The sequence below is a fragment of the Suncus etruscus genome, chromosome 16 (genome assembly GCF_024139225.1).
Source record: "Suncus etruscus isolate mSunEtr1 chromosome 16, mSunEtr1.pri.cur, whole genome shotgun sequence".
NCBI lineage: Eukaryota > Metazoa > Chordata > Mammalia > Eulipotyphla > Soricidae > Suncus > Suncus etruscus.
The window spans coordinates 63,165,632-63,185,150 of record NC_064863.1 but is presented as its reverse complement, the minus strand read 5'-3'; the positions used below and the strand labels follow the sequence as shown (position 1 = coordinate 63,185,150).

The following is a 19,519-nucleotide window of genomic DNA, read 5'->3' as shown; positions in this document are numbered from 1 at the left end:
CACACTTCCTTCTATACTCCCCTTGCCTATCTCTAAGGCAGACATTCATTTATCTCTCTCTTTCTCTCTCTCTCTTTCCTAGACACTGTAGTTTGTAATATTGCTACTGATGAGGTATCATCCATATCACGTTACCTTCTTTTAGTACCCAGTTCTTATCAGAGTGATTATATCCAACTATTATTATCATTGACATAGGAGTCCCTATGCCCTAAGTGCAGTCCCCTACTCTTAGGGGCAAGTTTCCTCCCATGGATCAGTCCTCCTGACTCTCATCTCTACTTTATTTTTCCTCCATTTTTTTTAGAAAAGACAATTTTCGGAAATTAACATGTATTGAAGATATACAGAACATTCCGTGTTGACAAATCTGTGTAATGCATATATACATGCTGATATTGTTCTTACTTTTATATATAGTTTAAGTATTTCATAAAATGTTTTTAATATCTGACTATAAAATACAGAAAGTAAGCATGCCAATGGCTTGAGAATTCTCAAGAGTCCTCCCTTTGATTTACATTTACATTACCAAGTGGAGTTATGTATATATAATATAATCATTAGGGGCTGGAGAGGTGGCATTAGAGGTAAGGTGTCTGCCTTGCAAGTAGCTAGCCAAGGAAGGACCGCAGTTCGATCCCCTGGCGTCCCATATGGTCCCCCCAAGCCAGGGGCGATTTCTGAGTGCTTATCCTGGAGTAACCTCTGAGCTTCAAACGGGTGTGGTCCAAAAACCAATATATATATAATTATTAAACATTTTAAAATATATTATAAAGGTTGTCTCTGTTTCTCCTTATCTGTCATTGGGAAGTCCTTTTAGGTATTTTTTGTTATTTTAAAAATCATGATTTATTGTTGATTACATGGTTCCATGCACACAATAATCTAATAACACATCCTCTATAGTGTCTCTGCCCCTCAACTCACTCAACCTCTTACCCCCAACAATGGTATGTTTGTTTTATAGACCAGTTCTCAGGTTCTGTTGTCTTTGGTTTTTATTATTTTTATAATAATTTTATTCTGATCAAAGTGGATTACAAATCTTTCACAGTTATACTCTAGGTACTTTAAGATATTTCTATGGATACTTGTTTCACTGTTGAATATTGAGAAATAGAAGTATATTTAAAAGAAAAGAACCTCCAAAGAAAAAGATCAATATCTATTTGACCATGTACTAATATCAACAAAGAAAAATAGTTGGAAATAAAAAGATTCAAGTCTATGTAATTATAACAACTAAAGAGAAAAAAGATCAGACAAGTTTTAAAAAATTGGTAAAGTGTTGAGTATAAATAAGTAAAAATTAAATTAAGTAAAAATAAGTAAGAATACCTGCTTTCTCATGTATTTAGTTTAAGAGGAATGTTTTACTTGAGACTAGAATGGATTAAATAAAAATATAGGAGTAAAAATACACATACTTCTTTTCCAGTCCTTATATCAAATGATCAGCTATTTAAATATCTTTGGTGCTATTTAAATGTCTAATTATATGTCTTTTCTGCTACATGGTGAAGTATCATATATTTTCTTTAGAGCACATTTTCTTTTTATGTCTAGGTAGGATCACAACAGTACCAAAATGAGAACAAAGAACAGCACCCATTAAGTGCTAGGCACTTAATTTTTTTAAATTTTAATAAACACCTGATAGCAAGAACTTAAGATTAATATGAGGGGCCAGAACAATAGCACAGCAGTAGGGCATTTGCCTTGCATGCAGCTGACCCAGAACAGACCTAGGTTCAATTCCCAGCACCCCATATGGTCCACTGAGCCAGGAGTGATTTCTGAACGCAGAAACAGGAGTAACTCGTGAGCACAGCTGAGTGTGGCCCAAAAACAAACAAACAAACAAACAAAAAGATTAACATGATAATGCTAATTATCAGAAATTTGCTCAGAAATCTCCTGGCAGGCTTGGAGGGCCATATTGAATGCCGGAGATTAAGCCCAGGTCAGCCATATACAAGATACATGCTATCGCTCAGGCCACATATCACAGGTTTCTTGTGCTGATACTTTTGGGTGTTCATAAAGACAGTTATAGTTGGTTACTGCAATCTAAATGTCTAGCAATCAGTAATTAAACAAGAAAATTATTATAGGTGGGCCAGAGAGATAGACCATTAGGTAAGGTACTTATATACTCAACCAAGCCAGGTTTGATCCCCGGTCTGCATGTGGTCCCCTAAATACATTAGTAGCCATTTCTGAGAACAGAGCCAACAGTAACCCTCGAATATCACCAGTTGTATCTCCACTCAAAATAGAAAGTATATCCATGGCTTGCAATACTATAGTTTCACTAGATCATGGTTTAGGGGCTGGTGAGGTAATATAAAGGTTAGGATACTTCCCTTGCTCACAGCAAACCAGGGTTTGATCGTAGGCTCTTCATTTGGTCCTCATAGCCGTGACTACAGTGATTCCAGGACACAGAGCCAAGGAGTTAACCCTGAATATCACTGGCTATGGGCCCAAACAAAAACACAAACAAAAAAAATCATTTTAGAAGAATGAATGAACTTTATGAGGAAACACATAGACCATGAGGAGTTATAAAAGTTAAAGAATTTATGCAATAGTGAATTAAAGCTTACATATAAAATAGCAGGCCAAACATAAAATTGTTAATGATAGTTGACTTAGACTAGAATTTTGATTAATTCCTTTCCTCTTTTCTTTTTTGTCTATATTTTGCAGAATTTTTATTTTAAAGGGTATATTACCAAGAGAAGGCGAGGTGGTACAAATTTATGACTCGATAGTCAATCCCCTCAGGTATATTGGTAAAAGTTACTGTATGATCAAGAAGGCTAATACTATGAATAAGGCCTATATGGTATCTTGGGCTTTGTCTAAAGACAAATTATGAAAATTAGAATGGGATGGAGAGGGGAGTTAAGAAGAAAGAATGGCTGGGAGGATAAGTAATGGTCTGAGAGTTTAAGTACTTTTACCTTAGTATCCAACCTCACAAACTCTCTAAAAAGTCAGATTGCTCCAAAAATGGTAGCAGTGGCTACCATTGAGCCCATGTCAGTAAACAGAATGTAGGTTTTTTTCCCCAAATGTGCCATTCTAAAAGGCCACAAATATTAAGCAAAAAATAAGCTTTCATAAAATTTTAAGTGCAAATCATTGCATAGGTCTATTATCTTTATTTATGAGGTCTATTCAATTCTAATATGCTATTATAAGAAGTAAACAAAAAGGAGCTAAAGCAGTGGCAAAAGTGGTAGGGTGTTTGCCTTACACACACTAACCTAGGATGGATCACAGTTGATACCCTGGCATCCCATATGGTCCCCCCAAGCCGGGTACGATTTCTGAGTGCGTAGCCAGGAGTAACTCCTGAGCATCACCGGCTGTGGCTCAAAAAGCAAAAAAGAAAAAAAAAGTATTTCTTTAGCTATATTGAAGTTATAATTTATCATTTATTTAATCAGAGGAATGCAGATCAAAATCACAATGAGATATCACTTAACCAAAATGAGAATGTCCTATTTCAGAAAAGATTTGAAACAGCAAATATTGGCTGGGATGAGAGAAAATCAAGCCTTGGAGCACTGTAGCTTGGATTGTAAATTGGCACAAATTTTGTGAGACACAGCAGGGAATTTCCACTAAAATTCCACTGAATATGGAAGCACTCCATCACCTAAGGATGCCACTCCTTGGACACTTATATGAAAATTATGCAAACACTAATTCAAAAAAAATCTTTGTACCACTAGGTTCATAGCAGCATTATTCACAAAAGTCACAACACAGAATCAACCCAAATACTATCAGAATACAATGAAATGAAAAAGTTGTTGCATATATAATATAATACTCTCTCATTTAAAAAAGTAAATTATTAAATCATTTCTTTTTTTCTTAGATGAATAGAACTTTAACTGTTAAGTAAAATAAGTAGAAAAGTAAAAGATAATATAAATAACTAAAATGAATGAATTGCCAAGAAAACAGAATAACAGCAATAAAACTAACTCTTAGAATCCATTAAAATTATGGCAGTTATCAGAAGGAAAGTAAGATGTTGAGGGAAAAAGACAAAGAATCTTTAGGTGATCAGATGGCTCTATAATATTTTGGTTGTGCATTATAAGTGAAAAGATACACTATTCCCCTGAAAATATATAGTATTGTAAATCAATGACAATGCGATATGGGGGGGAGGGGGAAATGAGTAGTATGTGTGTTACAACCCAAGCCTGGCCCCAGCACTGGCAACTCGAACCCTGGGGGCGGTTGGAGAAGGGAAACCCCTCCCCTTTCAATTTTCAAACTGGAGAGGGAGCTAGCAGTTGGACCCAGCAGAGCACACATGCCAGGAAAGCCATCCCTCTTTTTTTCTGGTATGTCAGGGTCGCTGGTCAGACAGCGGGCCACAGATCTCCTGGACGGAACACTTGGTCCAGGAGACTGGGACCCCCTATGCCAGGCGGGTCTTCATGGCCGGCCCTGGCAACTTAGGCCCTGAGGGGCAGGCGGAGGAGGGAAACCCCTCCCCTATGTAAATTGGACCCACTGTTTTGTTTGCTAGTAATATTATTTTTCTAAACCGCGCGGGGGCAAATGCGCCCACGAGACAAATATACTTTTTAAAGCATTATTCAAAAACGTTCCTGATCCTAGACTGTTCCTAGGAATAGAATCAGGATGCCCAAGATTTTGATAAAACACTCAAATTGACCTTTATTGTCTAGTCTTTTATATATTGCCTCTACCCCCACCCCTATGTCTCTCTTACCTCCTCATACCCAAACCTGAACCATTATCTTCCCCTTATTCAACCCTCATTATCCTCAGTTCCTAATTGAGTAGACACCAAGACTGACCTTCTGCCCCAACACCACCATCCAGCTCCTCATTGAAAGACACCCTGGCGGTCCCCAGCTCATGCCTCTACAAATAACTACAACCAACACACCTGTTGACCCATGCTTGGTGGCCCCTCATGCCCCCATCAAACTATGGACTATTGCATGATACCAGAATCAGCTTCAGCAAAACTCCTAGTTCAAGGACAATATAGGGTTCCATAATGCCGCAAAACATGTCTCAAACTCAACTATCACCTGTTGTCTTCAAATACCCTTGTTTTCTTTCTTTTTTTCTTTTTAAAACATAAAAGGGTCACATGTATCTCTTTTGTATATCTCAGATGTATTCCCTTAACATCTATAACTCTTTTCGAATATCTTCATATAGTGACAATTTTGCCCACTAGATTAGTTATTTGATTGTTTGATTTTCCCCCTGTGAGATCTGTCTTATAAGCAATACTGGTATAAGAGTAACTCTGTATAGATTTCACGTTTATACCAAGTTACGGGAAATGTTGGACTTTATTCTTCGGCCCCCAGATGCACCAACAATATCTGTGGCATTGCTTCTCTTTTGCATAGGCACATTAAAATGGGAAAATAATACATATGGAAACAAGTTCTTATCTAATAGAGATGGGAACACAAATTTGGTAATGTAGTTAGGCCTTTACCCTGAACATTGGCATAATGATTTGGCTCAGGTCTCAGAAGAATGGGCATCGCCCACACATACCTGAACAATGGATACCATCTATGGAAACAACCACAATTGTCTTTAACATTACCAGGATCCAAGCCTCTACCAGGGAAGACCTACCACTGCTTTGGCATTGACTTACTCCAAAGAGTGCTCCCAACACCCAGGCGACTCAGCAACAGTGTGCATGCAGGGCAGATTGCTCCGCATTTAATGATATGCTGAAACTAGAGGATGCTCCATATCAGCCTGACATTGATGAAAGAAATGCACAGAATCCAGAGTCATTAAATATGAGTCTGATACCAACAATAGCTAAAGTGTGAAAAAGTTTCACCTGGAACTTGAGAATGACTGGAGTTGGATAGACTGGTATACCTGGAACCCAGAGTCTGTCTTATGCCAATAAACTTCTGGGGTGAGGCCTTTTTGTAATCAGGTCAAGGATTTTTTTTTTCCATTTTCTCAATTTTTCTGGACCTATGCAAACATTGGTGATTGCCACTATCACACCTTTACTATATTTTTTTACTCTTATCCTTTAAGGAAAAAAATACAACTTACTGAACTTAAAAACAAATTACTGTAGTAGAATGCCTGTCTCGAATACAGGCAAGGGATGGGAAGGGGGTAGGGGGTAATGTTGCACTGGTGAAGGGGGGTGTTCTAGTTATGACTGTAACCCAAATATGATCATGTTACTTAAATAAAAAATATATTAAAAAAAAGAAAAAGAAACAAACCAAGGGAACAGACAATATCCATGTTATAAAACAACTAGACTCTCATTACAGAACTCAATCTAGGGACTGGAGTTAAAGCACAGGGAATAGGACGTTTTGCCTTGTACAGGCCAATCCGGTTTGATCCCCGGCATCCACATAGTTCCCAAGCCTGCCAGGAGCTCCAAAAGCCAAAAAAATAAAGAGAACTGAATCTATCAAGGAAGGGAGAAAGTGGGATAAAAGGGCTCAGTGATCTATGGTAAGGAGATACAGGCACCTTGGTGATAGGGCTGACACTGCACATTTAAAACATTTACATTCTGCAAACTTGTATTATCTAAATAAAAATTAAATTTAAAAAAATCAAATGAAAAACAACCAAATTGACGCCGGAGAGATAGCACAGTGGTAGTGTATTTTCCTTGCACAAGGCCAATCCAAGACAAACCTGGGTTCGATTTACAGCATCCTATATGGTCCCAGAGCCTGCCAGAAAAGATTTCTGAGCACAAAGCTAGGAGTAACCCATGAGCAGTGCCAGGTGTGACCCAGAAAACAAAAAAAAAAAAATATTATTTAAATATTCATATGCAATGTCTTAAGGCAAGCTAAGATATGTTGATGTTGAATAGCCTATAACATGGGACGGGAGAGATAGCACAGAGGTAGGGCATTTGTCTTGCACGCAGACAGATGGTGGTTCGAATCCGGCCTCCCATATGGTCCCCTGAGCCTGCCAGGAGCAATTTTTGAGCACAGAGCCAGGAGTAACCCCTGAGCTTTGCCGGGTGTGACCCAGAAACCAAAAAAAAAAAAAAAAATGAATAGCCTATAACAGTTGTTGATTATCAGCAATATGCCAGAAACTGTGATGTGTTCTTTACATGTATTGGATTGAATACAATAATATATGCTTATTATTTTCAATGAAATATTATTTATAATAAATGCATTATAAAATATTTATATTATATATAGAGATCTATTATAAATTAGTGTTTAATGGTTAATTTTAATAGTTATTAAATATGAATTTTTTTTTTGGTTTTTGGGCCACACCCGTTTGACGCTCAGGGGTTACTCCTGGCTATGCACTCAGAAATCACTCCTGGCTTGGGGGGACCATATGGGACCCCAGGGGATCGAACCGCGGCCCGTCCTACGCTAGCGCTTGCAACGCAGACACCTTACCTCTAGCGCCACTTTCCCAGCCCCTAAATATGAATATTTAATGTTATTAATATTTCTCATTAAAGATGAAAATTGACAAAATTTACATAATCCACAAGAAGTAGAGTTGGAATTTGAAATTTGGAATTCTTATTCAAATAGGGTCTGTGCATTTACATGATTCTGTACCATTGTAAATAATTTGCAACATTGAGATTAAGGACAAATTTAGGAAAGCTTAAAGCAATTGCATATAGAGAAGCAGAGGCAACCTAAAGATGCCAAACTAGAGAATAAGAAATAGGATATGGAAAGAACAATAGCATTAGTCAAACCACAAAATGTGCATCTACTGAGAAGGCTCCCAGGGCTTAAGTAAACAAGTTTCACTCCCAAAACGAATGGGTCACAGATGGTGGAATAGACTACATACCATGCTCTGCCCCCAAATGTCTCAGTGTTCAGCCATCTAAAAATTATTGGCCCTGCTACAAGGAAGAGAAGTTCAGCAGAGGAAAAGCTCTATTTAGAACCTAAGATGATGTTTGATAACAGTACATTTAAAACTTTATAATACAATGCAGGTGGTAGTGAAAAGAATTTCTTTGTTTACTTCATGTTTTATGACTAGTTAAGTATAAATATTCAAGTCACTCTACTGAATAATACATTTATTCCATTTTATATTAAAGTATCTATCATTACAAATGTAATAGAGACACTGGAATTACAACTATCAAGGTTCATTTATCATGCTGGAGGGGAATGCTTAGTGGAAAAACCACCAGCTTTCACTAATTATAACACTCCATATCCAGAGGTTAATGTACATGTGGTATTAACTCAGCAGCTCATCTTTCTGAATGAAACAAGTTCTACAGAGTTTATTCAGATGGGTGGGAGGCTATTTGAACAATGGTTAGGTTGAAAAAAATGTTCCTACCTGTCTAGATTCTTGGAGATTTTTACAAACTTGGAATTTTCTTCTACTTTCCTGGAAGTTCCCTATGTTATCATAGAATTAAAGAACCTCTAAAATAATTTTAGAAGTGCTGTGTAATTCTAGAAAGCTTTCCCTTCTTGATCTTTATTAGTCTTAGACAAGTCTTCCCCAGTTCTTTTCATTCAACTCCATCTTAGATGTCTATAATAAACGTGTTAGCTTCCTTGCCCTTATCATAATTTCTTAACCTTAGTGATTATATTCAAGTCAGTACATCACCCATTATCAAATGCGCTACTCTTCTGAACAAATCTTTCACGTTCATGAATTTGTCAATTATACTAACAAGAAATGTTTAATAGTTTGCAAAAATAAAGCTACCACATGTAACTCACCCACAAAACTATTCATCTTCATAAAATGAGCTTACATTTTTGGAGTTTTGGTTTTGAGTCTGAGCCACCCCTGACTTTGTTCAAAGCTTACTCCATGCTCTTTATTCAGAGAAAATTCCTGGCAGTCTCCAGGGACCATATTGGACACCAGGAATCAAACCCTGATTGGTCATGTGCAAAGCAAAAAGATTCTTATCTGCTATATTAACAGCTCACTTCTTACATTTTTTAAGCTTTATTTATAAAAGTTTTAAGAAATCTTTGTTTCAGTCATAATCACATAATTTTAATACACATTTACTAAATATCCACTATGTGTCAGTTATTTTTTATTTTTATTTTTTTATTTTTTATTTTTTGGTTTTTGGGCCATACCCGGCAGTGCTCAGGGATCACTCCTGGCTGTTTGCTCAGAAGTAGCTCCTGGCAGGCACGGGGGACCATATGGGACACCGGGATTTGAACCAACCACCTTTGGTCCTGGATCGGCTGCTTGCAAGGCAAACGCCTCTGTGCTATCTCTCTGGGCCCTGTGTCAGTTATTTTTTAAGAACTCCCTACCACGCTATAAAAACTTAAATACATAACAATATATATCTACTATATAATATAATAAAAAGGACTGGCAAACAGGAAATGATGTTATGTGCTATATACATGGACCATACTTTAAAGAGAAACCAATTCTGGAACTCAGAAAGGTATCTTAGTGTAGAGACCCAAAGCCTCATTTCTAAATGCATCATTTTATAATGCCTGATTGTCATATGTAAGCTTCTAAAGTAGTCTAAATCTATTTTTCAGGGAGATGTTTAAAATGAAGTGATAGACAAATTGGAAAAACTGAGGAGATCAGATTAAAATTAATATAATTTTATTTTATTCATGCCCCACAATTGTCACACAATTTTTTCCTCCTTTACTTTACAAGATTTCATCACCATATTCTTTCCTGTCATCTCTCTGACATGATCAATAATTCTGAAACTTCTCACAGCTCATCCTTCTACTCTTCCTGACTTCTAAATGGCACTGCTTCCATATATGCTGACATTCCAGTTACAACAATGAGCCAACCCACCCTGTTCAGCTACCACTGCCATTAGATCACTATCTCTTCTTTAATACTCTCTGTTAATTGTATTTGTTTCTTTCCCACACGTTGCCTAACGTGGCTTTTTTTTTTTCATCCTGATTGTCTGCTTATGTAGAATTTCATTTCTTATTTACATAGTTCTTATATATTCTTTCACTTCATTTTCATATTTTATCCTTAAATTCTCAGGGTGATTTTTTGTTTGTTTTTGCTACATCCTGCTGCACTCAGGGGTTACTCCTGGCTCTGTGCTTAGAAATCACTCCTGGCAGGCTTGGGGACCACATGGAATGCCTGGGTTTGCACCCAGGTTGGCCACGTGCAAGGAAAACGCCCTACCTACTATGCAAACTCTCTGCCCCCCAACGTGATTATTTAAAGGGGGAAAATATAACAACCGTTCCTATTTCTTGTTAATCCTCAAAGTTCATCATCGAAATGTTCTTTCTCTAAATACTTATGCCCTCAGGACTACTTCAGGGCAAATAACAAGGCTGTATTCCAGCATTTAGCACACGATTTTATCTAATTAGAGGTATCAGAGCCAGATAAGAGGCAAAGAACAAAAGGCAACTGGACTCACTCTGAGGTCTTCCAGCCGGCACTCTTTAGGCTGGTATACGGACAACTGGCTATAAAAAACAGCGGCATATTCGTTGGCGCCCTCTTGTGTTTGGAAGAAACACAACATAAATGGCTTCAATACTGTGGGTGTGTGTGTGTGGGTGTGTGTGTGTATACATATATATGTATATATATACATATATATAATCTAGGTGAGAGAGCAATTCTGTCTTAAGAAGGTATCAAGAAATAAATAAAGTAAATATCAGGTATCATGTATTCTGGGTCTAAGAAAAATGCCTTATACTAGAATAAGAAATTGAATTAAATTATATTTAAAGTTAATTTAAATTATTCTTATTCTCTTCATCATAGCCAATTCTTGACATTTTATTCTTCCTTCACAGTTTTTACAGTCAGAAATGAAAGTGTAAAGTTAAAAATTAATAACATAATTGCTAAGCAAAAATGAAGCCGGAACTTATTCTTATCAAATCTTAGCTATAGCACTTGAAGTCACAATTATTTGCAATGAATGCAAGGATATCTATAAGACAAAATCACAGGTAAAATTAAAGGATGGCTTTTTATGTTTGAATATAAAACAAATTAGAAAAAAGTAAAAGATCCATGAGGTGCAATACTGTTTATTTTCTTTTTATCCATCTGCCTTTCTAATCAATTTCCCTTGATATTCAATGTTTCAGCTCATAACCAGATCAGATCAGATCAGGTCAGCATCCTACTGGACCATATGATGATTGCCAAGTGACAGTATAAAGCTGATGTAAGTTACATAAACTAAATTATTCTAAAAAGCTACGTAAACCAACTCCTTTAAAAAGCTAGCTGTTCATGAGGCTGGAGCAATGGCACAGTGGTAGGATATTTTCCTTGCACATGGCTGACCCAGGATGGACTGCAGTTCACCCCAACATCCCATATGGTCCCCCAAGCCAGGAGAGATTTCTGAACACATAGCCAGGTTAATCCCTGAGTGTCACCGGGTGTGCCCCCCCCCAAAATAAACCAGCTGTTTTTATAGATTTACCAGTAGTTAAAATTGGAATTCTTCTATTTATGACTTTTTTCCAAATACAATCCACTAAGGACTTACCTGCAGCTACGATGATAACATCAGCCAGCTGAGTATGTATCTTCAGCTGTTCTTTAGGGGTGTATCTGTGAGCTATTGTTACAGTTGCATCACCTGGAATGCAGAAGAACTACCATTATATAATTACTAAAAATTTCAAACACCCAAATCAAGAGGAAATTCTGTAACATCATAAGAATTAGAAAACAGCATTGAAGTTTTTAAATCATTTTGAAGCAAAAACTAGAGAATGCCTGATGACTCCCAAACATTGCATGCTTCATTTGACCAAATACCAAATCAATTGAAGGGGTCAAGAATAGTATACTAAGTTAAACTGCTTGTCTTGTACAAGCTCAGCCTAGCTCCTACTCCTGGAACAGTATATAGTCCCCCCACCCAAGTCCTTATAGGAATGATACCTGAGCACAAAACTAGGAGTAAACTCTGAGCACAACCTGTATAATCCAGTACCCACACAATCAGGAAAATTAAATTAAATTAAATGAAACCAAACAAGGTTAAGTATTGGTCATTATATTAGTAAATAGAATTCCCATATTTGAAAATTCTATATTAACTGATTAATATACAGGGGCAAAACACTGTGGAGTGCAAATGAGAAATCAATTCTGTCTTAAGAAGATATCAGTGGGTTGGAGTTATTTATAATAACACAGCAGATAGGGCATTTGCCTTGCATGCGGCTGACCCAGGCTCAAAATTCAGGTTCCCTACTCACCAGGAGTGATCCCTGAGCATCACTGAGGGTAGCCCCAAAACAAAACAAAACAAATATCAAAATAAATTTCTAAAGAAAGCTGTTTTTCAGGTTTTAAAATATGAGTAAGAGTATACTAATTAATGGAGGAATAAAAAGAAAATGCAGGCTAAAAGATAAAAAGCAAATAAAACATGAGATGACTATAAAAGTACACATTTAGAAAATAAAGATAAAATTTGCATATACAGGAACCCTTTCCATATACTTTAATAAAAGGACAAGTGAATGTATGTAACTAGAGCACAACTGGGAGGCACTTTTTTTTTTTAATAGAGGTAGGTTTTTATACCTATTGCTTTGTAATACAGTTTAAAATTAGGTTAAGTAATGCCTCCCATATTCCTTTTCCCAAAGATTGCTTTAGCTATTCATGGATATTTATTGTTTCAAACATTTGCTGTAGCTACACAAAATCTCATTGTAAACACAATTTATATTACATTCTACATCTGTGTGTTTACATAATAGCTACTTCTAAGTATAGGCAAAATTAATTCCTATTATAATTTTAGTTCAATACAGAAGTGATAATTTCAATAAAAGGACATTTTTGTCAACTAAAGGCCAACATCCCCATAAATAGGATCTCATTATTCTTTGTAAAATAAAAACCAATTTGAACTTTAGTCAGTAACATAGGTTATGAGGTTAATGAAATAAATCTACAATTTTACATGTTTTATGTTTGGAAGCTTCATCTAGCAGTGCTCAAGGGCTTACACTTGGCTCTGTGCTCAAGAATCAGTGTTAGTTGTTCTTGAGGGACCACATGTGGTACAGAAAATTGAACACTAGTCATCCACATGCATTATATATGCATTTTATAGTGTATGATCTCTCTAGCCCAAGATTTTAATTACTAAATTATACTTGTGGTTTATAATTGACTTAAAAAAAACTGAAGTTTATATGTGCTATTGACATTCAAAATGTATCAAGAAACAGGAGTCAGTACAGCAAACAGGCACTTTGTTCAATCCTCTGCACCCTATATGGTCCCCAGAGTCTGCCAGGAATAATCCTTGAGTGCAGAGTCAGAAGTAAGCCCTGAGCACCACTGGGTATAGTAATTTCCCCCTCAAAAAATAAATAATTAAATTTAAATATTTTAAAAACTTAATAATCCAATTCTAAAAACTTTTGTGTGCCTTGATACTTATTCAATAAACATGATTTTAATATAGATCACTGTAGCTAATCACCTTAGGTGATTATAACACACCCTGTTTTAACATACAAAATACACACCCTGCTTTCCCTAATCCCCTTACCTTGTCTTTACTAAGCACAGAAGTATAAACTCTATTGTAATCCCCTCTCACATTCTATCTAATTGGCTGGCAGAATCCACATTTCACTCTTCCCCTTACTCTCTCCTAATATAAGTATCCATTTCCCATCTACAATAAATGGACTTATTCTCCCAAAGTGGCTTGTGGATGCTTCTTTGTGGAAATCCAATGTCACCAGTGACTTCAACATCCAGTGACTCTGACCTCACCAGTGACTTTTCCATCTTGGGATCTGACCTTACTGGTTTCATTTACAACTGGCATTTGAACAAGAAGGTCCCAACAATGATGAGTGACTTGACCCCCTGGTAGAAAATCACTATGATAGCTCTGTCGAGCTGGACTGAATGTGCCTTTCCCTTCGCTGGAACACTGATGTACATAGTTCCCATTATAAACAGCTTTATGGAGCTCTGGTCCATCTACGTTCATTTCTTGCTCTGGACTGTACATGGCAGGCTCCTTAGAGATTCTCTCATGCACATGCACCAAGAGAAGAAGGATGCCTTTCCAGTGGTGACAAGTTCTCAATCTAAAGGCCTTCCCAGGGCTGATAATTTATCATTCACTACTGGCACTAAATAAGAAAGGACCCTCACCCCAATCTCCCAAGGATGAAGTCTCTGCTACAGGCTCTGCAAACTCAGAGTCTGAAAATGGCTTGATCAGAGGTATAGTGCCCCAAACCAGGAGTCAGAGGGTCTAGCCAATGCTGGCAATCCAAGTTGTGTGCACTGTCAAACGGTTCAAAGTCTGGAAAGGTTACAGATTTATCAACAGAAATGACACCAAAGAAGATGTCTTTGTTCATTAAATAGCTATTAAGATAAACAATCCTAGGAAGTTTCTGTATAGTGTTGGAGATGGGGAGACTGTAAAGTTTGATATTATGAAAGGAAAGAGGGGTCTAAAAGTACAAATGTTTCTCGACATGACGAGTGAAAATGGTCAATATTCTCCCAATAGACGTATGTTCTGCAAATTCATCTCCTGGCCTTGCTCAGTTGCACCATCACCTATACTGGCAGAGGTCACCTCAGGAGTAACAGAAGGAGGCAGTGAAGAGGGGAGACCTGAAAACTCTGAGCAGTATCCCAGATGCCAACACCCACTGACTTTCTTCTACCAAAGGTGCTTTGTATGAGGACTTTGACTCCCCAAAATGTAGCAGCTTATGGAGGTCACTGACGGGATAGAAGCTAAAGAGAAAGCTTCATTTGAGGAGGACCAACAGCAGAGAATTGAGTGGGTTCCTTCACCCAAATTCTGGCCCAGGAACCAAAGGCCTTTCCAATTCCAGAAGATCTCAGTTCCTAATACAAAAGAAGATGGAGGAGAAAAATGGAGGATCCAAGTTCATTCGAAGCACAACTTGAGAAACTGCTTTCAGAACCTCCTGCAACTTTCTTCTAGATTAAGCTCTTGGTCCTATTTGCATTAGCCATTATATTGCTAGTTAAACTGTATTCTACTTAAACATTTACCTGTGTGTGTATCCATATATATATATATATATATATATATATATATATATATATATATATATATATATATATATAAATGCAATATGTGTGTGTGTATTTTTTTTTTTTTTGGGATTTTTCAGCCACACTCAGTGACGCTCAAGGGTTACTCTTGGCTCAGAAAGTGTTCCTGACTTGAGGGACCATATGAGAAGCAGGGGATCTAACCGCAGTCTGTCCTAAGCTAGTGTGCACAAGGCAGATGCCTTACTACATGCGCCACCACTCTGGCCCCTACCTGTATAAATTTTAATGCCACTCTGTTGAGTAATTGTTGTAATATTGTTTTTGCCTGTCATCCCACCTGGATCTTCCAGGTGGGGGTGATTAAGGAATGAAATAAAAAGCTTGTTGGGGAGGCATAGGGAGCTCTTTTGCCAGAACTGACTGCTGGTTCAGTTTGCCTTTTGGAGCTGGCTGCAACTGACAAAAGACTTTCTTTGCTGAACCTTTGGTCCCCTATTCTTTTGCATTCGTTGATTATTTACTCCGGACATTATTATCAAAGTCTCCCCCAAAAGGGGGGACGGAAGAATGGGATTCAATTTATCTTTTTGGGAATCATTCTTTGACTTGGAGACCATCAACAAGGGGTTTGACCTCCCCCCACATTTGGCGCCCGAACAGGGACATTTGGCGCCCGGAACAGGTGAATCTGGACCCTCTGGAACTGTAAGTGACATGTTTTATTGGAAATCACCTCTGGAGATCCTTGGCTGGTTATTATGGATACTCACGCTCACTATGCCATCTGTTATTAAATACATCGGTTCGGCATTACTCAAGTGCATTGCTCTGCTTGGATATAAACCACTTGGTTTGATACTAGTAAATATCATTGTCGTTGGATGGTTGCTGCTTACAATTCAATCAAATATTTCTACTCCAATATTTGCATTGCTTGAGTGGTCTCCATTAGTCATAGTTTGTGGAATTTCTGTGTTGGCTAATATGACTACCATATGCATAGTCATTGGCTGGTGGTTAGGAAATAGACAATGTGGAAATTGTAAAGTGATGACCAGTATGGACAATAAAAAAATTTTTCCTACGAAAATTCAGACTAAGATAGAGGCTGATAAATCTGACACTGGCAGCAAAAAAATTGCCGGTAAAAAATCAACTCGGACACGTAATTTAGATACTCATAATCCAAATCAAGATCTTGACACTGATGATCAGCCTCCAGTGCTAAGTCCACAAGAGAGTCCTGATTCTGTTCACAGTATGGACTCACATGTTAATGCCAACTCAGACAATGAACCACATTCTAGTATTCCACACCTCAGGCATCAGAGTCCTGTGCAAGGTACTTCTGCTAATCCAGCCTCAACTCCATTTCAAAAAGTATATGTTTCAAATTATGAACCTCTTGAAATGGAGGATGTAGAACGGTTTAAGAAAGCATGTAAAGAATATGGGGCTACCTCTCCATATTGTCAGGAGGTGCTAAGCATGTGGTGTCAAAAATCAATTTGGACTCTGCATGACTTTAAAAAACTTGCTGAAATATGCCTGCCATCTAAACAGCGAACTGAATGGGAAATGTTATATGCAGAGGGTGTGAAATCCAAACTATATAGTCCAGATGGAACCAAAAAACGAGTGGCAGGGGTTAATCTCTCATATGAATTATTAATGGGAGAAAATCAATATTCAGATATACAGACATAAGCAGCTTTACCAAAGGAAATCTCAAAAATAATTAAAGACATTGCATTATCTGCATGGGAAAGAATTGATACTAACAGTACTGGTGAGGGAACCTTTCTAAGAATCATCCAAGGTCCCCAAGAGCCTTATGTAGAATTTGTGGCTAAACTCAAAGATGCTTTAAAAATACAAGTTAAAAATGATGAGGTGAGGAAATTTCTAGAAAAATGTTTGGCTTATCATAATGCTAATTCAGCTTGCAAATTGGTATTGGCTCCATTGCAGGAAAAAGCTGATTTAAATGAATTTTTATATGCATGTAGGAATGTTTATGATATACCCCATTCATTAGTAAATTCAGATCAGGTGCAAACCTTTGCAATTACTAAAGGAAATATACCTCTTTACCAAAGGGGACAAAAACTTGCCCGAAAACCAGGTCTCTGCCCAAAATGTAATAAGGGTTACCACTGGGCAAAAGACTGTAGATCTGGAAATCCCCATAGTAATAACATAGGAAGAACTTTTAATACAAACCCTAGGAGACAATTTTCCTGTTACCATTGTGGAAAACAAGGGCATATTAAAAGGAATTGCCATCTTTTGTTAAATTCAGTTCCTCCAGGATCTACAATTAAAAAACAGGGAAACGGCTACAGGGCCAATCCCCAGGCCCTTACAAATCAGGGGCAAAGTCATCAAACCATAATTCTCCCCAGCCCAGCCCAAGAAGATTAATTTCAATCAGTGAATTAACACATGCCACTGTGGGCAGTGCTCGGCTTGATATAACTTGCCCAGTGGACATTACAATTTACCCAGGAGAATGCCCTTATATGCTACACACAGGCATAGTGGGACCATCACCCCCAGATACAATGGGTTTGATTCTGGGCAGAAGTTCCCTTAATGTAAAAGGTATATCAGTAATCACAGGTGTTATTGATTCAGACTCAAAGAGAGAAATTATTGTAGTTATCAATGTGCCTGTTACTTGGACTTTCAAAAAAGGGGAGACAATTGTCCAAATAGTAATAATACCTTATGTTAAATTTGGGACTTCTGATAAGATAAGAACTGGAGGTTTTGGAAGCACAGATCCAGGGGCTGCCAAAAACCCATTAGTGGCTCTGATTACTAAATGTAAAGATGAAAATCCAATGATTAAACTTAATATAGAAGGGCAAGCCTTTAATGGCATGATAGACACAGGTGCTCAGATCACTGTAATTTCTGATAAAGAATGGCCAAAAAATTGGTCTCTGCAAGAAATTCCATATTCATTAAAAGGAATAGGAGGCCTGAGTTCTTGCTTGTTAAGCACAAGAACCATGGTATTTTATGGCCCAGAAAACCAAAAGGCTATAATCAGACCTCATGTGGGCCCATTTTCACCATCCCTGTGGGGCCGTGATTTGCATAAACAATGGAAGGCAGAATTCCGTATTCCATTAGCTCAAGGTGAGCCTGAACCTTCTTCTGAATTAAAAACCAAAAATTTTTGGTAGGGGCCACTGCCAGAAAAACCCCAGCACCAATAAAAATAAAATGGAAATCTGATGAACCAATTTGGATAGGCCAGTGGCCCCTTAAAACTGATAAATTAAAGGTGCTGACAGAATTAGTGGAAGAACAGCTAAAATTAGGACATATTGAGCCTTCGTTTTCTCAATGGAATTCACCTGTATTTACCATAAAAAAGAAATCTGGTAAATGGAGATTGTTAATGGATCTGAGAGCAGTGAATTTATCTATGGTACCTATGGGAAAATTACAGACAGGTTTACCATCACCTGTAGTAATCCCTAAGGAATGGCCACTAATTATAATTGACCTAAAAGATTGCTTCTATCATATTCCTATTCACCCAGATGATAAACACCGTTTTGCATTCTCAGTTCCTTCTATTAATAATACTCACCCTTGCAGGCGTTTTCAATGGACTGTTCTCCCTCAGGGCATGCTAAATTCACCAACTATGTGTCAATATTTTGTGGACAAAATTTTGAGCCCTGCTCGTGAAAGATTTCCCCAAGCTATAATTTATCATTACACCGATGATATTTTAATTACAATGAATAATGAAACAGATTTACAGAAATTATATGCTTATGTGATCAATTGTTTGCAAATGGCAGGACTGAAAATAGCTTTAGAAAAAATACAGACCATGCCACCATATCAATACTTGGGCTTTATTTTGGACAGAACATCAATACGTCCTCAAAAAATTTCCATAAAAAAAGAAAACCTTAAAACGCTTAATGACTTTCAGAAACTTTTGGGTGATGTAAATTGGCTCCGCCCAGCACTAAGAATCTCAAATGCAGAGCTGTTTAATCTGTTTAAAACTTTGGAAGGTAATCCTGCATTAGATAGTCCCAGAAATTTAACACAAGCTGCTAAAAATGAATTGGACATTTTCTTGAACAGACTACAAAAATCATTTCTCTTAAGATTTATCCCTGGAGAGAAGGTATTTTTATTAATTTTCCCTACAAAAGAAACACCTACTGCGGCTTTAATGCAACAGGCTGGTCCTTTGGAATGGGTGTATTTACATAACAAACAGCCTCAGTCTGTGATATCTTACCTGCAACTAATCTCAGAATTGATTATTAAAGCAAGACTCAGATCAATATCTTTGTTAGGTTTTGATCCAGATATAATAGTATTGCCAATACCAAAAAAGGAAATTGAGTCAATATTGCCTCTTAATGAATCTCTA

The 19,519-nt window shown here is 37.3% G+C and overlaps 1 protein-coding gene across 1 annotated transcript in view; it reads right to left on the bottom strand.

Moving 5' to 3' along the window:
* MTHFD2L (methylenetetrahydrofolate dehydrogenase (NADP+ dependent) 2 like) overlaps nucleotides 1–19,519 on the bottom strand; it is a 110,912-nt gene that overhangs the window by 55,764 nt on the left and 35,629 nt on the right. The window contains exon 6 of the mRNA XM_049789919.1: nucleotides 11,561–11,653. Coding sequence (XP_049645876.1) covers nucleotides 11,561–11,653 — 93 coding nt within the window. The remainder of the gene's footprint in view (nucleotides 1–11,560; nucleotides 11,654–19,519) is intronic.